General features: G+C 37.1%; 1 protein-coding gene across 1 annotated transcript in view; it reads left to right on the forward strand.

The window, feature by feature from the left end:
- Window positions 1-15,009, forward strand: part of PKIA (cAMP-dependent protein kinase inhibitor alpha) — a 37,183-nt gene extending 22,174 nt beyond the window's left edge. The window contains exons 2-3 of the mRNA XM_026049664.1: window positions 9,593-9,770; window positions 12,893-15,009. Of these exons, the coding sequence (XP_025905449.1) occupies window positions 9,620-9,770; window positions 12,893-12,972 (231 nt within the window). The 5' untranslated portion in view covers window positions 9,593-9,619 and the 3' untranslated portion in view covers window positions 12,973-15,009. The remainder of the gene's footprint in view (window positions 1-9,592; window positions 9,771-12,892) is intronic.
- The last annotated feature ends 2,743 nt before the right edge of the window (window positions 15,010-17,752 follow it).

The raw sequence follows: 17,752 nt of genomic DNA on the forward strand, positions 1-17,752 counted from the left end.
TACACAATAATAATTTCCTATAGACTAGGAGAAACAAATCACASTTGAGACTTTCTTTCTGATGAAGAAATATATGGCTCTTATACTTGGAAAACATCTGGCAAGAATATTGAATATAGCAATATCAAGATGCTTATATCTTCCTGTCCTGAACGTAGGTTGTATCTCTTGAGCTTTGCTTGCAATGACATTGTTTTTGTCACCTTCAGTAGCTAGCAAGGCTTTCCAAGGCTCTCTAATCTTATGATAATAATCACATTGGTCCACTATAAAAAAAAAAAAAAAAAAAAAAAAAAAGGCAGTAAGGTACTTCTGCTGGAAAGAGGTCTAAAAAAAGCACCTCTTAAAAAGATGATGATTATTTCAGGAAGTCCTAAGTAGGCTATGCTGTTGCATAGCAACAGAGCCAGGCAGCCCTTAGAATCTACAGCAGCCTGTGTACACATGGGAACAGAAAGCAAAGATGACAGAAACCTCGACAAAATGTAAGGTTCAGACTGAGAGAAGTCAGRGTGAAAAGATGTGCAGTATGGAATGAGAATTTATCCTAAGAGATGAGTAAGTTCAAGTGGTTTTGTTTTAAATTAAAAAAAAAAAAGACCTAAAATGCTCTCATTTACATTTATATTTGTGCTTCTTAATTGTGAGGGAAAAAAAAAAAAAAAAAAAGGCAGACTATTAGGTGGCTGGGGAAACTAATTCAGATGTTAAATGGATGTTGAATAACTTTCCATAGGAAAAAATTGCCTGGGAAAGTTGGATTTATTTTTGAGGCACCAAACGTTGACCAAATATAGGATGAATAAAATGCTGATTAATGTGTTACAAGATTGTGGCACAGAAAAAAATTAATATTTTTATCTATGTTATTAAAAAGCTAACTGTGTCATTTTCACAGATCTCTGTGGTGGTCTGGCGATATTTATCTTTGCAAGCATTGAAAAGTTTTTAGTGTCATTGGGTGCATTTTTGGCAATGTCCAAGCTTATATGTAAAATATGGAATCATTAGAAGTACCACCTTATACCATAGCAAATTTAGTTTTGCAAGAGCCAGTTTGCTTTTAATAAAAGAGAATGAACGACTCAATATTTCATGATTGGTAACATACAGTCATGCTATCAAAAAAAATGCAAACTTCCTTCCTTCTTCTCTTTTCCCAGTATAATTTTTTTTTTCTTGGCACTGCCCAAGAAACAATAGTAACAACCTCAAACTCTTCGCTTCTGGATGCTGAAACTGCGATAGCGAGGCAAGGGTTCATTGCATTGAGGGCCACATAATTTTTTTTGAGCTCTTGCACCAGAACCTACCTAAAAGGTACATGACACAACAAACAGCTTCCTGTGGTCCCAGGATTTCAACCTACCAAGAGTTTCTGGGTCCTGAGGATTTAAGGTAATGTCTTGGAGTGGATGGAGATGGAGGATAGAGGTTGTTCTTTAAATGCTTGCTACGCAGAGTTGAGGGACAGGCTAACCTGTGGAGCAATCAGGTGCCCTGAATATTTGATAGCTAGACCACACATAGTGCTGGAAGAGCATTGAAGAATCCTAGCAAACAGGTTTGGAAAAAAAATCAAGGGTATGCAGGTGCATCGTCTGTGTGAGCAGTGATGACACTGGACAGTTGGCTTTCTGATTTCATGCTTTTCTCTTCCAAGTCCTTTTGTTATCTAGAAACTAATGCTGGAGATTCTGCAAACATAGCATTCAAACTGTCAGTTCTTGCACTTCTTGTGAGAGACACAGAACCTTGATCTGGCTTCTTTCCTAGTCCTTTGAAAAGTCAAAATGTAGGACTTTTAACTATAAGTTTGCATTTTGTGGGCTTGTTAATGGGAGCGGTGTAACAGAAAATATCTTTCTAAGTCATATCTGTTGCAGTGAGGTCATGAGATGGAAGATCTTCTAAACCAACTTCATCCATGACCTTTTTTAGAGCAAAGTGAGCATGGAGTATCACCTGGAAATGAAGTGTATGCCACAATGTGTTAAATCTTTGGCCAGCTGCAAGCAATGGAATTGTTCCCTGTGTTCCAGGAAAAGCCAACACCACAGATTCATAGATAAGGAATGTCTTGGCTAAGTTGGCTAGTATCTTTCTGCTAAACATAAGTYTTAATGCCATTTGAAAGCAATAGTCAGGTTCACATTTATTCTTACCTTGAGGTTAAAGCTATCAGACTGGGCATGCATTAATATGGAAGAGAGAGTCTATGTTTATTTTCAGATTACCCAAGTTACCTTATCCACTGTTAGGAATTGTAGAAGCTATAATAAAATATTTGTGGATTTGACCACCTAAATGCCACTAATTCAACTGAAATTTTCAACTCGTGAACACGAATGGATTCTTTCTGCACCATGGAGGCATTTCTGATGAAACACAGCTGGTTCCTATTTAACTGGAAAAATACATGGCAAAATGTGCTACATATTGTCTGTATGCCATTCTGCTTTGATTAACACTCCCTCCTTTCCCCACATCCTGGGAGTAGTTCTTTGCTCCGGCCTAGAAAGCAGTTGCACTAATAAGCTAATGAGTATCTGCAGAGCAACTATGATGGCAAGGTGATAAACATTTATATATGTTGAATTGAAAGGATTCTGGCCACCTGAACTTTTAATAACATGTAAAATAATACTAATCTCACCAAAATTAAGGCCTGTGCTCTTGGCCCACTTTCTAGACTTCCTTTATACTCAGAAGAAAGGGGTAAGTACACCGAAAGTGCTAGTTGCATTCATTTGTAAACAACCACTTAATGCAGGTCAGATGAATCATGGCATGTAAGTAACTACCTACATATGTGTACACAGGCATTGAAAAAGTGGTAAATGAATTTCATTCTTAGTCCCTTTCAGAACACTAAGTTTCTGTGTAAAATTGGAAATGGAAGTGATGTGATGGTAAATCATGTGTGACTGGTTGCCYGTTACTGCTCGTTATCCAGTTGTTCATTGTGGTGTATGGGTCTAATCAGCAAACTGCTTTGCTATAGGGCCTCCAGTTAAAACTTGGCTAAATTTTTATATATTGTTGTCTACATACATACATATACACACACACACACACACACGCCGAGTTGTCTACACACTCACATATAAATATATGTTAGCATATATATATATATATATATAGTTGTCTACAAGAATTACCGTGTCTCACAGCAGTTTGGTCCCAAAAGTTTGGAGGCTGCTGATCCAAGACAGTTCAGGGACTTTTGTTGTTTCTTCCCCCTCACTTCCTTCAAATCTATACCCGTGCTGTTGTACAGAGCATGACCAGGCAGGATATAACAGTTACAACCACAGTAGTGACTGTTTTTGTAACATTTTAACTCCRAAGAATAGTCACCATAAACTTTGGTAGCTTTTCTAACATGAATCATCTTTGTCAATACCTTTATCACGCTGCTGGCTGAGTAGACTGGCACTTGTTAGTGATGGCAGTGTCTGTGAGCAGTAACTTGCTTTGCAGCGTGAATCCTTCTGAATTGAGGCAGAGTTAGGATGATACAGAGAAGCTTCATGAACAAAGCCCATATGGCAATTTTTTTCTTTTTTTTTTAATTAACTCCAGTAAGCCTCCGGGTGCTAAGCAGACATATACTGTACTTTTCTGCACAAAGGTTTTTCTTTTATTTGCACAAAACACTTCAAACTTCCAATTTATCTTGAATCCCCAGTGGACTGGGCATTTCCAGCTATGCAGCAGTTAAGGAAGTGCTTCTTTCCTCTCAAAGGGTGTATTTCGTGTCTTCGTACTCTTCCCCGTCCTTGCGTCTCCTGTCATCTGCCTTTCTCCCAAAGGAGTGCTTCTGCCTGCCACACAGGGGCCCTACGGACAGACTTTCCCCCAGGAACTGGGAGGGCTCTCATTCCCTTTGAATGAAACTGTGTGTTTATTTCAGATACTGTGTTAAACTTCCTTCTTGGATAGGAACACCACACTGTTCTAAATAAGAAAAAAATGCAATGCCATCCATGTATGTGCCCTCATTCTTTCAGAGCCCTATAAAATCAGTCTTCCCAGAGGTCAGCTGGATATGGGAATGCTCTGTAAGGCTGCCAGATGTGTCACATGAGGAGCTTGGCAGCTCCCATCTTGCTTGAGGCCCTGATCTGTCTTTATAGTTTGAGGTGCTATAGCAATACGGCAATCATTCATAGAAAAGTCTTAGAAGCCACATGTTGAAGCGATGCATTAACTCTCTCCTCCCCTTCAGGAGCCAAGAGGTTCATTCATCAGCTGCAAATAAAAGTCATGTACCAGACTGATACCTCTTTTTCTCAAAGGTATATTTCATTGGCAATTCCATGAACTCTTACTTAGGGGGAGATTATATCCTATCCTATACTGTACTTCCTATACTGTAGCTCATGGCAACGATCTCCCTTCAGGGTATTAATATAATCAGAACAAACCTTCAAACACATTAATGTATTTTAACGTGTAATGCATCATTAATGTGTAGAATGAAGAGATTACGTTGGGAACTACTGATGAGAGACAGTAGTTCATTTTCTTCCTTTCCTAAAATAAAGAGTCCATGTGAGTGATTAAACATCTTGATTTATTTCCTGCTGTCTGTTTTTAATTACCAAAACATTTTTTTAATTATAWCTAATAATCTCAAGAGCTGCCTATGGAAATAATATTTTCTATATATCTTTGAAAGAATGAAAGCATTGAGTTGCTTCATTTGATCATCTCTGCTGTTCTTGTTTGTTGTTGTTCTTATTTGCTTATTTTTATGGGATAGTGAAAGATATATGAATTTGTGGGCTGAAAGTAGATGAGAAACCAAATGGTTATGGTCCTAGTAAAATATGGCTGAATTTACAGTCTCTTCACATATGCTATTTGCTCAGATTTTGCTTGGATATCCAAATAGTAATGCCTCAGTAATAATTTTTTAGTGCAGGCATAAAACGGCTTCATAATTTACTCTGGTTGAAAAATCTGGGTTCATTCTTTTCTCTTTTGTCTTATTTTATCAGTTGATATTCGTTTAGATGCTTTTCATACTAATAATACAACATATGTTACATCCACAGTAAAAGCAAGGTACTTAAAAAAKGCTGCATCTCTGTTTCATACGTGTAGGCATTTCAGAAGTGTGGAAAGTGTCAAAACTACATAAAAGATTTTCAGAGCACAGATGAGAACACAAATAAAATAATAGCCTGCTCACTTAATGACATGGAAAAGGCCCTTTCAAGTGATACCTTGAACTTGTCCACAGTTCGGCTTTCAAGGGTTAATTGTGTTTTCTTGCCCWAGCTCTGTGTGTCAGTCCCAAAGGAGCAATGTTGTAGGAACCTGAGGTACCATCTCTTGTGGCTGAAATATATYTCTGCTAAACTGTTACTGTTTCATCAGTTGTCAATACAGCAGAACATGTACTCGATGAAATTTGGTAGAAATTCTTTCTTCATGTGGCAGGAAAGTGTCTCCTCACTGGAAAGAGCTCTGTCGCTAAGCCATGGCTAGAYTTGGATATACAATTTATTTTAAAAGTATAATTATACACATCTAAAACAGACACACCATTAAATGACAAGTTCTCTCTTTTCATTCCCTTTTGAATATAGATAATTATATTTAAGCAATGTGCTAATTGTGATACAACATTTAGCAGCCAAAGCCTGCTAGAATTTTATATGAAAATCACCTGTTAATCCCCATCATTAAACATATATGGAGGAAGAGGGGGAGTAAATGCTGCAGTATTGTACCTGTTTGTCTTACATTGCAAATTTGCCAAGAAAATGGCAGTAACTTCTTGTAGTGGTCAGCAAAATATGCCAAATCCTACAGACAAGCCATATGTTAGATGCCCGTTCTTATTCTCTCTTCATCTTTTTGTAGTAATATTAAAGTAATAATGAAATGCCTTGGAGTTCTGCTAGGTAGCTAATCCTTAAACAGCACCGACAACCTTGGTACCAATTCTACTTAAGTTGAAGCTTACCAATAAAATTCCTTCACTTTCCTAGTCTATAGAAGAAGAGGCCTTTGCAAGTGTAACAATGTGTATTATCTGTGTATTATTAATGTTTATTCTGGATACCTTATCACAGCTGAAAATTCAAGAAAGCAAATCTTGCATTTGTAATGTCTGTTATACTTCTTTACCTTCCTCCCCTTCTTCATCCTCCACAGTTCTTGAAGTCCCTTGCAAATTCCTGTGGGAGGAAGGAGTGGGAAGGGGAAAGGGACAGAAGTCTCCAAAATATCCAAGTTGCCAAAAGTTCTATGGAAATACGCAGAGGAAAGGAGAGCTGCTGTCTGAAAATTACCAGTGCACAACACAAGCTCTAATGTTTTATCAGGCAAAATGACTACTTGGGACAAAGGCAAAGCAAAGTTGAGGAAGCTTCAGATGAGGATGACCTTGGTGACCTTCCCAGTCACCAACACCCTGAGAGAGCAAGTTCCATTAGTCCCAATGCACAGAACTGCATTATTAGTTTGCCAGTTCAGTTAACAGAAAAGCAGCCTTTTTATTTCATCTGAATGCCATGCAGCAGAATGCCTTTCCGTAGCACATCAGAAAATCGTTCAGGGGCTGCTTTTGCAGCTCTTTAGAGGTTTTATCATTATTATTTCTTTAATACTGGAATCTGGGATTGGAACCAAAGTCTTGCACACAGGAGAATCTGATAATGCAATTAGTTAAAAAATTCAAATGATGTTTATGGAGTATTAGCAGTATTTGCAAATTCCACTCTTTCCACAAGGACTGTAGAAATGAGGGCATTTTGCTATTTTTTTTCAAGGAATGATTGGTTCAGTGAGTAAATTGCAGCTTGCTGGGCACTGAGCCATTCGTTGGAAGGGGAGCTCTCTGGTGATGTCAGTGACGTTCCATATTTATGCAGTAATGTCTCAAGATAATGCCRATACAAAACAGAATGGTGTTTGACATTTAAGAGAAGATACAGGCAGGAAAATTTGGAAGTGTTAATAAATGTATGTTTGGTAACAATCTTTTTTTGATCAGAATGTTGCTAGTAATTCCATATTGAGCCTATAGAAAACGGGCCTTTCAAGTAATGTTCTCCACAAGCACATTTTTTTGCTATTTAATAGCTTGTTTTATTGCTAAAATTAAGTAAGCAAGCTTGATAATTCCAAGTGCTCTTCGTGTTTTTATGGAGCCTCTTACAAGGGATATAATCTCAGAGAAGAACACTGTGTGAAGTACAAAGTTTGTGCAGTCCCCCTGCACCAAAAGTCCAAAGTGACTTTGGACTTGAGCTAGACTAATGCCAAAATCTGAGTTGTACCTTGATTAATTATGGATTTTGTAATTCCTTTGGGCAAATCAGTTGCAGTTACAGGCATGGACAAATGTAACTCAGTTGAGTCATGGACTAGATGATCTCTAGAGGTCCCTTCCAACCTTGACCATTCTGTGATTCTGTGAGGGCCTTTTGTCTTCTGATCTTGCCAGATACGTTTTTTTGTTGTTTTTTTTTTTTTTCCTGAAAATKTSAGATAGGTCTGAAGATTTCTACTGGTTTCTTACCTCACAGTAACAAGTGTCCTAACCGTTCTTCCTCATTTTTGTATGTTATAGGTTGGTTGATGTATTTGTCTGTGAAATTTCTGCAGTTTGGGGATAGAACGAGTGAAAAAAATCTTATCTGCTTCAGTATTCTTGCAATGTTTCAAAAGGAGGGCATTTTACAAGGAGAAATGCATGCATTCTCATGGCCACTAAGGCATTTGCTGCTTAATAGGCACTACACCATTTTATGTCTGTCAGGCAGGCTTTGGTCAATGCTGACCTATTTCCATTCTCTGTTTTCTTTCCTGTTGTTGTTTTTGTTTTTGTTTCAAAGCAGCTTCTTGTTTCATGGCTSTTGTTTGTAAGAGTAGAATTATCCTGACAGCCATTCAGCATTTGGCATGGGACCTGAAGCTTGATAGCTCCAAGCCTCCTTTAAACAAGTCAGTCTTGCAAAGATACTCGATACAGATATATTTAGTCTAAATAAAATATGATGCAGAACTCTCTTCTTGATTTCTCAAGACACGACCCCCTCCTAAAGTTGGCAGTGAATTTAGGACTAGAATAAAGATGAARGAAGAAAGGACAAGATTTGCAGAGATTCACAGCTGAGGGTTAGGAAACCTTTATTTGTTGTATCTTATGTATCTGCTTCAAAAATAGATAGGTGTTTATCAAAAAATGAGCTCTTGTAAAGGCGAGGAAGTTGAATCTTTCGCTGCTGCATGCAGTCACTGTGTTGAAGAGTGCCCTGCAAGCAGCAGTGTCCACCAGCTGCATACAAGAGGGCTGGGTTGAAGAGATTTGCACGCTCCACGGAAACACGACGTTTGAGCTGCTCTACAATAATAGCTAAATCTTGTCACTCCATGCAGCTGTGTGTAATGTTGCCCTTCTGGCCATGTCCTTTCTCTGCAGTATGCAGAAACAGAAGCACTGCGCAGAACTAAAGTCTGTAGTTGCAGGGGGGCTGCTTTGGTGTAGTGGTTCCCTACTGCCTCTTTTTTTTTCAGAGTACTGCTATAGCAGAGAGCTTATTTCATTTCCTTCCTACATCCAAAAAATAAAAGTGCAGGGACAGTTACATTTGAAGCATTCAGCCTTTTGCAGGAATCTTCAGGTGCCTATAAACAAAACTACCATAAAAGAAACTTGATCATTAGAATAAAAACCTGTCTGTCCTTCCCATTTCTGCCTYCCTCCTTTCTGGTCTGTGGTTTCAATTCTGTTATAAAAATAAAAGAAAGGATGAATAGGAATTTCCCGGCCTTTGGCATTATTAATGCATGTCATTATGTTATTCCATAATAACATGAAAAATAATTAGGTTCCTATGAAAAGAAGTTCTAGGCTATTTCTGGCTTGTGGACATGTCTTCTCAACCTCCTTCATGGTAGTTTAGCTCTTCTGCTTGCTCTAAATTACCATGTCTCTACTCATTTTAATGACTTAATGATAACTCACTCACTTTGATGCAGTTACCACACCACCACACCAGCAAAAAAAAAAAAAAATAAAATAAAAGGAATTTCAAGACTGTCTATATACAGTGTCAAAATTAACTTTATTGCGGGAAAGGAAAAAGTAAAACTTACCTGGAAGTGCACTGTGCACAAGCACACAGACCTGTATCTAAAAGCATTGCCAGTTTGTACTTTCTTACTCCTTATGCTCTGCATGTGCAGAGAACACTGTTCCACCCGCTACCTGCCTCCCACTTCCCAGCTAATATTAAAAGCAGAGACAGCTCTGTAGAGAATATCTTGTTAAGCTGAGGTCATTGCTTTCATAAAGTGCTCACTAGCAGTTATGAAGCATATAAAATGAAATGGTTTAGATTACTGCTGAATACATTTTGCACAAAATCCACACACTTTTGTTGTTTCCTACTCCATTCCTTCTCTTCTTTCTCCARATTCTAATGAGGCATCTCCTTTGCTTATGGCCTAGCTGGCAAATTGTAACTGCCTTCTACCCCACAGGGAGAACTACRTAGCCTTGTGTTCCTTTTCTGTAATGTCTTCTGACTTTTGGTTGTTCTAAATGTTTTTTTTTTCTCTCATCCAGGTACTGCTATGTGGATATTTGTTAGCAATGACTGATGTGGAATCTACATATGCAGATTTTATTGCTTCAGGAAGAACCGGTAGAAGAAATGCACTACACGACATACTTGTGTCCTCCRCGGGTGGGAACTCTAGTGAGCTAGCCTTAAAGTTATCAGAGCTTGATATAAGCAAGACAGGTGAGTACATTTTGGTGTTATTACTATCTAAAACTGAATGAAAGCTAAAAGGAAAAAGCAGTGCAAAAAGACATGGCTTTGGGGCATGCATGATTCCCTTATCCCTTACCAGGACTCAGATGCTTTATCTGCTACTGGGAGATCAGCTGGGGTTGCCTGCAATACAAATTCTAGATTGCAGAAATAGGAAGAACGGTTATTTGCAAGTACAGCTTTTTATTAAAATAGATAAGACTTTATACATAGTGTCTGGTGGCAGGGTTCATGTAGGAATAAATATTACAGAAAAGTAAATATAGGGAAAAAAAGGACTAGTTTTAGAAGGTGTTTATTCAGACAGAACCAACTTTTCTTGATAATATTTAATGGAAGGGAAGCTGGCTGTTTTGAAGCTTGCAGGAGAGAGTGTGTCTCTGCCTAAAAGGTTATTGTAAAGGTTATSTTTGTTCTCAGCTGCTAGAGTACACAGCAATAATAGTGCATTTATACTTGTTGTGCTTCGATTTTTGTCTCCAGTTAAATTCCCTTTGAAGTGATCAACACTAATACACTCCTAACTCTAAGACTTACTCTAATTTTAACTCGTGCAGCTTCAGTTAGCAAGAAGAAGAAACAGTGTATGGTGAAGAGCCTTGCACTAAATAAAAATAGTTATTCTGTAGGTATTGCTGTAGGTATTATTTGAAAGGCAAAGTGCCAGTTTCTTTCTTGCTTCTTCAGCCTCACATTTAAACTTATGAGCACRCTGTTTGACCTTGAATATTTAGAAAATTTACACTATCTATCTCCACTTTTCACTAAAGCTGTTGGAATAATTGCAAGATAGGGCTATATTTTCTGTGATCCATAGGAAGAGTGTAACATAGTGCCTGTAGTATGTCAGTACAAATTTTGTTCTTGCCATTAGCTCTGTCACGATGAGAATGGTTGAAATAATTATTAGCCCAAATTTGAAGAGATAATTCAGGAGTGTTTAGTTTGTCCCTTTTTCTCCTTATATAACTGTTAATCATTGCAGAAAAGTATTCAAAGTGGCTCTTAAAATTATACCAGCATAGTTTTTGGGAAGTCATGCAGTTTGAATTAGATACAGTGAAATATGCTTCAGTTTTATACTTTTAGTACACTTGGTGATTGTATGCAAAGTGGTAAGGAAAAAGTGCAATGAAGAATGAGCCCCAGCCTCTGCAAGTCTAATCTTTAGAACAAACTGCTGCTTTTCCAGGTATTTATGGGCATGCCAGAGGACACAAATTCAGTGCAGAAGTTGAAAGGAGGCTTGTAAAAGAGCCTAGTAAAATCTGAAAAATCCCCCAGTCTCTGAAAAACTGGGGATAGTGCAGGTCTGCAGTGAAGGACTGATTGTTGAAATTTATCTTTAAAGTGAATTTAGCTCACAGTAGAGATGCTTTAGGTGTAACCACTGGGCACAGTGGTTGATATTGAAAAGTCAATAACATTCTGCAAGGAAAAATGAATTGAGTTGCACATTAGTAGAATTAATAAAAGGCATTCCTAAGTTACTAACTCACACAATTGTGTTATAGCTTACAGGATTTTATTTTGCTTTGTTTTGTGTTTTTTTTTAATATTATTTTTATCTTTATTTTGCTCATTGGAATCAAAAGGCTACAGAATAATTATAGCTGTTACTCTTAAGAGCTTAGAGCTTCAGCAAAGCTTGAGTTGCCCACTTAGTATGGGATGGATTAAAGACTTCTTCACTATCAATTTGAATAGACTACAGAGCAGGTAAAAAAGAAGTCAATCAGCAGTTTCTACTCATCTGTATTTTTGTGATAACTGAATGAATGTAGGAGGCTTTGTAGAAAACATATGGACAACTCAGGCAAAAGTGATTTCTGTCCATCAGGAATTCACATGTAGCTCCATCCTGTTGGAGTCATTTATCTGTGGCAGATAATTCTGAGAATCAAAGAAAGTCTCCAGATTTGATTTGATAAAAATTCAGGTTTCTGAGAAAGTGACTGGCAAAGCATTTTTATTTTTAAGTCAAGCCTTAATGAATAGAATCAGAACAAACCTCACTGTTAGTAAGTTAGCACTTGATATAACTTCTCATTAGGCTGAATTTGGTAATTATTAGTACTTCAGGCATATYGCATAAAATGCAGTACAAAGTCTGAACGTTTTGCAATAGAACTTCTTTTCATTAGCTGCTATTTCATACATGTAGAAGGGAGAAAGGTTCTTTTTTTTTTTAATAAACAGAGGTTAAGTTGTAAATGTACTATGCGGTTTGAAATCAGGAAATAAATACATATATTAAGATTGAGGCACTGCTACCTCTGCTTTGCAACTTTCTTTACCTTCTTTACAACTTTGTCCACAGCATTTTCCTCCCAAAACTTTTGTCTTAAGCCATTTCAATTCAAATGATTCAGAATCCTCCTAAGATACAAGTTGATCTCATCAAGTTGATCTTACTCAATTCCTTACTGTTATGTACCAATAGCTAATTACTGCAATTTTCAGGGATTTCTATTTTTTTTCCTTTAAGCTCCAGCTTCTAGCCAACTGAACATGTTAGGTCTTGAATCATTACACAAAAAAAATTGTAGACTACCTTGTATGTAGGTACTTAGAAACATTATCAAGTCACCTCTTATCCATCCTTAGACGGTCCTTAGGAGTTTTCTACTTGCTTTTGTCATTAGAAAACATCTTCCATTCCTCAGATCATTTTGTGGCTTGCAGTGAAACTGGACTGATGGCTTTGATGGAGTGTGGTACTTAAAATGAACACACAGTGTGGGCCTGTTGAATTTGCATCTCTTTTTACTAAACTCTGTTAGGTTTGGGTGTTCTCCTTTATTGCTATATAATATAGTAAATAAATATGTAAAAATGCATTATCACTTTTGAAAACTTCCTTTATTTCATATTATTTTAGGTGTTACTTGAAATGATAGTGGGAGTTGGAGCCAGGAATTTGATTTTAAAGATGTCTTTTGAAATAAAAAATATCATGTATCAGTAGTAAATGATATGATATGTAATTAAAGATATAGCTTTCATGTTAATTTCWTTTTTTGTCAGGCCAATGGATGAATCTCTCTGTTGTGGACTGAATCATTCATCTTTCTTGTATCTTTTTTTAGAAGGAGAAGGAGATGCACAAAGAAATCCAAGTGAGCAAACTGGGGAAACCCAAGGGGAGGCAGCAAAGCAAGAAAGCTGACATCCGACTTTGACCGACTGGAGCAGCTGCTGGATGTTTTCGGAGTACAGGAGCATGCTGGAACGAATTTGTTTCCATGAGCAAGAGTATGGAAAAGAAAGTGCATGTGTCTTCACTGCTGGAACCCATTCAACACAATGTTAAAAATGGGGGTACAAGCTGTGGCAGAAGACAGAATTTTCTCTACCTCTGTCATAAGCAATGGTTGAACATGTATTGATTTTGGAGATAGAGTCATCAGATGGATCCCTTCACAATGACTACTTGGTGGGAACACTTTTAGAAAGTAGAACAGGTAAATCTTGTAGCAAATGGCCTTTGAAACGTCAGAGGATCAGATAGTGTAACTTAAGTAAAGGCTTGTATGATCCTCGGAGTTTAAAATTCTCTGGCCAAAGTGTTCACCCATTAAAAGAACTGTAAAGAAAGCACTGTTTTTAAAACTCTGCGTCTGTGTTTTACAGCTCTGTTATTTACAATGGTTTTTGTATTGTACAACTTAGATGCTCCACACTGCCCCTTCTCAACTGCTTATGAAGAATATTTCTGTTACTGTGAATTTTTCTACCACTCGTTTTGAAAGGGCTGTTTTTTGCATAATGTGGTGATGTGCTCATGATAGATTTAAAATGTCAACAGCTAAATTACTTATGCCTAAACATAAATGACTCAGCAAAACTCTAATTTGTTACTAGATGAGCCTTCAAAACGATTCATTAATGTGAATATTTGGTGTGTTTTGTGTCCTTGGTACAGTTTTGCCACTTGCCTGTAGTTAGTTGCATATCAAAGAGTTGAACTGAATCTCTTACATTATTCTTCCCCCTTTTTTTCTAATTTTATGCCCAATTTATTAATCTTTCTCCAAACTATTTTTTTAAAATGGTAGTCCAATTATTTTACTATTATGGTAGTTTTAAGAATACATTTATAACCTTATATGGTTTAAAATCCAAACAAATTCCATGGTGCTAGAGATTTTTCTGGTTCACATTGTCAAAACGGGCCTTGTTTACACATGAGTAAAAAACCAGCATAGATATTGCCAAACATCTATTCTGGAATGATTTTTAGACTACAGAGTAGTTAAACTAGTGTATCACGGCCTGGACCCAGCCACTTGGACTAGTTGCTCTATTCCTTGACTCCACCTCTGTTGATAAGGCCGTTGGCTTGAGGCACAGCCAGCCTCTGCTGACCAATGCAACCAAGTGCCAAGTGCTAGAAGCTACTACAGCAACTTTGTGACCAGGATGGGGACAGAGAAAGTCTCTACTTGACATCTAGCACCGCCAAGATTGGATTTTTCCCATTTCAGCTATTCTTAAATGACAGTCTATACTGGACACTCACTGCAATACCAGGAGAGCTTGTCCATCCAGAGGATTACTTAAAACAGCTTTAACTGAATAACCTACTTTGCAGTAGCTGTGCTGGTTGACTTCCCCCCCTTCTCCTCCTGTGCAGACAAGGCCCAAACTGAGGCTGAATACTGCAAAATGGGCAGTTGTGCCTCTCCGTGACTAAGGTGAGTATAGAGTGACTGACGAATCAACCATGGCAAACAAATAAGCACCAATCAGAGTCAGATTTTCTTTTTATTAAGAGGAGGTGATGTCACTTTCTTTATATATTATATATATATATTATATATATTTTTCTGTTGTTGGTGGTTTCAAATGTTATGCACTTTTTAATGTTTGTAAACTTTTACTAATTAATGGTGTGATTGCTTCCTAAGTAGATTGATCATCAGTTAACAAAACATCTTTATGGCCACAGCTGTTTCTACCATATGTMTCATAGTACTTGTCACTTGGAATTCTTTTGTGAGACGTGTTTAAAAAAAGGAGAGAAAAACAAGCAAACCTCTGATCAGTATTATGAGCTCATTTATTCGTGTTAATAAAAACCAGCAGTATGCTTGTGGTTCATTAGTGTAATAGTAACTCTTTCACCTGTTATTGTTTGAAAATTAAAAGCCTTGCTGTCATACTGGCTGACAAATGCCCCATCTTCCTGAAGTAGTTTCTTTGCTTTGAAAATACTATTACCTTTAAGCTAATTAGTTGTTAATTTGTTTCCCTTGGTGTTCCTTTTAAAGGTAACCTTTTTCTTTCATTGCTCTTTATCAGACCTTTAAGTTTAGCAAAACTTGTTTTCTGCTTTGTATGGCACTAATTTCATTCTAGCACTAACACCAGAAAGAAATAAGATGTTAGGGTCTTTATATATGTGTTGCTTTACTGGCAATCCACAAAACAACATCACTAAAGAGTAGTAATAAGAAATAATAGTGGAATAAGTAATCATGGTACATTAAAGCTTTGATTTTCTTTTCTTTCCATGCTTTTCTTATTTCAATACGTTTTTGTTCTTCCTAAACCTTCTATGTTGTGAAATAAAATACATTTGAAACTTTCACCTCTATTTTTATAGTTGTTTCTTCCCTGTATTTCTCTTCTTGTTTTCTTTCATTTCTAAAGCAAGCATGGAGACCTCTGTGGCTTTTTGAAGTGTGTCTCCTTGATGGAAAATAGCACTATTAATTTTGATAACGGTAAAAGGCTATTTATGTTTCTCAATCCACAAAAGAATATGAATGCTTATTTCATCACTTGGACTCTGCTCGCTCTCTTTATTTAGGATATTTCTCTAGCATCTGTAAGTAGCCCTAGCTTTACCTGAAACAGTTGCAGTAAAAACTGTACAGAAAGCAAGGTGGAGAGAAGTACAGCCATCATTTTGCACAATTCTAGGGAATATTCCTAGCCACTAGAACCCTTTTGGTTTTGTTCCTGAATTAATAGCATGCTCTCTGGCATGTATTTGGAMCCTTGCCAGCTAAAATTTTCGGGGCTAGGGACCTATCAAAAACTGCAGAAGATTCTCAGAAGGCGGCTAGCCGATGATCCTGCAGTTATACAGATACAAATTGCTTCTTGGTTTCTGTTCTCTGATCCTAGGCGTGTTTGACTTACCAGTACAGATATAGGCTGGATATCCTTATGCATGTACTCAATCTGCACCAAATCATACTACTGCATCTCAACTGCTATTATTACCTGAGTGATTTTAAAATAGCTAGTTCAAGCATAGTCACACCTTTATGGCTGTGTACTTTTAACATCTCTGCCTGTATAACAGGAATATGGATGGCAGAATCATGTTTTAAATATGTCTTTTTTCCTCTGCTAGTTACCTGTACAGTAAGGCTGGGRTTTTGCTTCTGATCCTATAATTTCTCCATATTTTACTACTACCATAGTAAGGAAAATGTTAATAAGTTTAACTAAATCAAGATCATTAGCAATCATTATCTATAAACTCAAAGTTATTTTAGCTTAGTAGTGTACTTTCTGCAGATTTTTCTTCTTCCGCTCTCTTTACAGATAGCATTTTAATGCTTCCTCCCCGTCATTCCCATTACTACAAAAAATAGACTCTTCAACCATGTTCTTTATTGACCAAGACAATTTCCATGCCTGCATTTGCAAACATTGCACTTGAAGGCTTGCATTCTCCATCCACATCCACAAACAGGAGGACTACTGAACACAAATTCTATGATCTTGACATTTTTCACTTATTGCATTTACTGCTGTTGGTGTGATTGACAAAGATTTGATTCTTAAAAGGGAAGCACATACATACATAGACCATGACCTTCCATAAGAACAAACCAAYATCAAATGACTTGTGTCATTTACCACTATTTCTCTTGCTATTTTTTTCTTCGATTCTAAAATTTCAAGTGGAAAAAAGTGTATTGATGGGTCCCAAAGTGTTACATTTCATACAAAGGGCAAATGTCTCAAGTCTGAGGGAGGAGGCATCTACTATAAGTGGTTAAGCTTGAACTCCTAGAGTATTAACTCATTCCTTAGCTAAACATAATGAAGAATTCCAGATGCGTTCAATGATTGTGTTTCAGAGATATTAGTGAAATTTTACAATGAAAATACTGAAAACTGCTGCTGAGAGTGAGCTCAGTAACCTCAGTTTTGTCAAAGTTCAATGCCTTATGTCACTGGTACTCCCACATTAAATTTTTGCCCAGACATGTCCGTGGTTTTGCTGTACTTMTCTTCCTGCTCTGTTTTCTGTCCTGTGTTTTATGTATGTTTATGTAAAGTAATGCCCCAATAATATATGGAATACATTAGAGAATTTTCTGTATATTTAGCCGATCAAGTTCATGTAGTGGGTGAGGGATGTTTCTATTAGGCCTTTTGATGCTTCAAAACCCTAAATGGTTGAAGAAGCAAAYGAGCTAGGAGGGGATCATGAAGAAAAAAAAAAATAAGGACAGCAAACAGGAGAATATTTCATTGGAATTAAGAAGCATGTGAAGCCTAATGGAGAGAATAAGGCCATCCATCATTCCTCTGTGGAATGATGGACAGTCAGAATGGGTTGCTCTTATCTGAACAGAAGAGAAATGACACAGCTTGGCTTGTTTGGGTCTCAGCTGTGTTAGAGAAGAGAAGCAGACAAAAGTTTTGTGTCCTTGCTATTGATAAACCACAGACAAATAAGAATCATCAAGTTCTAATTAAAAAAAAAAAAAAAAAGGAATTTCTAGATCAGTTAGAATATAGTTTCTGTTTTGAAAAGCAGATACTTTAAACAGCTATGTAACCTCAGCAGAGAAAATAAGGGCCAAACTGAATTGCCTGGGAGAAACATGATACTGAACCAGTTCATATTGTTGTTTGTGACTAGCAAGTCTTAACTGAGTTAATGGAATATAAATGAAGAATGTGAGAATAAAAGAATA

Source organism: Nothoprocta perdicaria, unplaced genomic scaffold (assembly GCF_003342845.1).
Source record: "Nothoprocta perdicaria isolate Ctin4 unplaced genomic scaffold, notPer1 scaffold_60, whole genome shotgun sequence".
NCBI classification, from domain to species: Eukaryota; Metazoa; Chordata; class Aves; order Tinamiformes; family Tinamidae; genus Nothoprocta; species Nothoprocta perdicaria.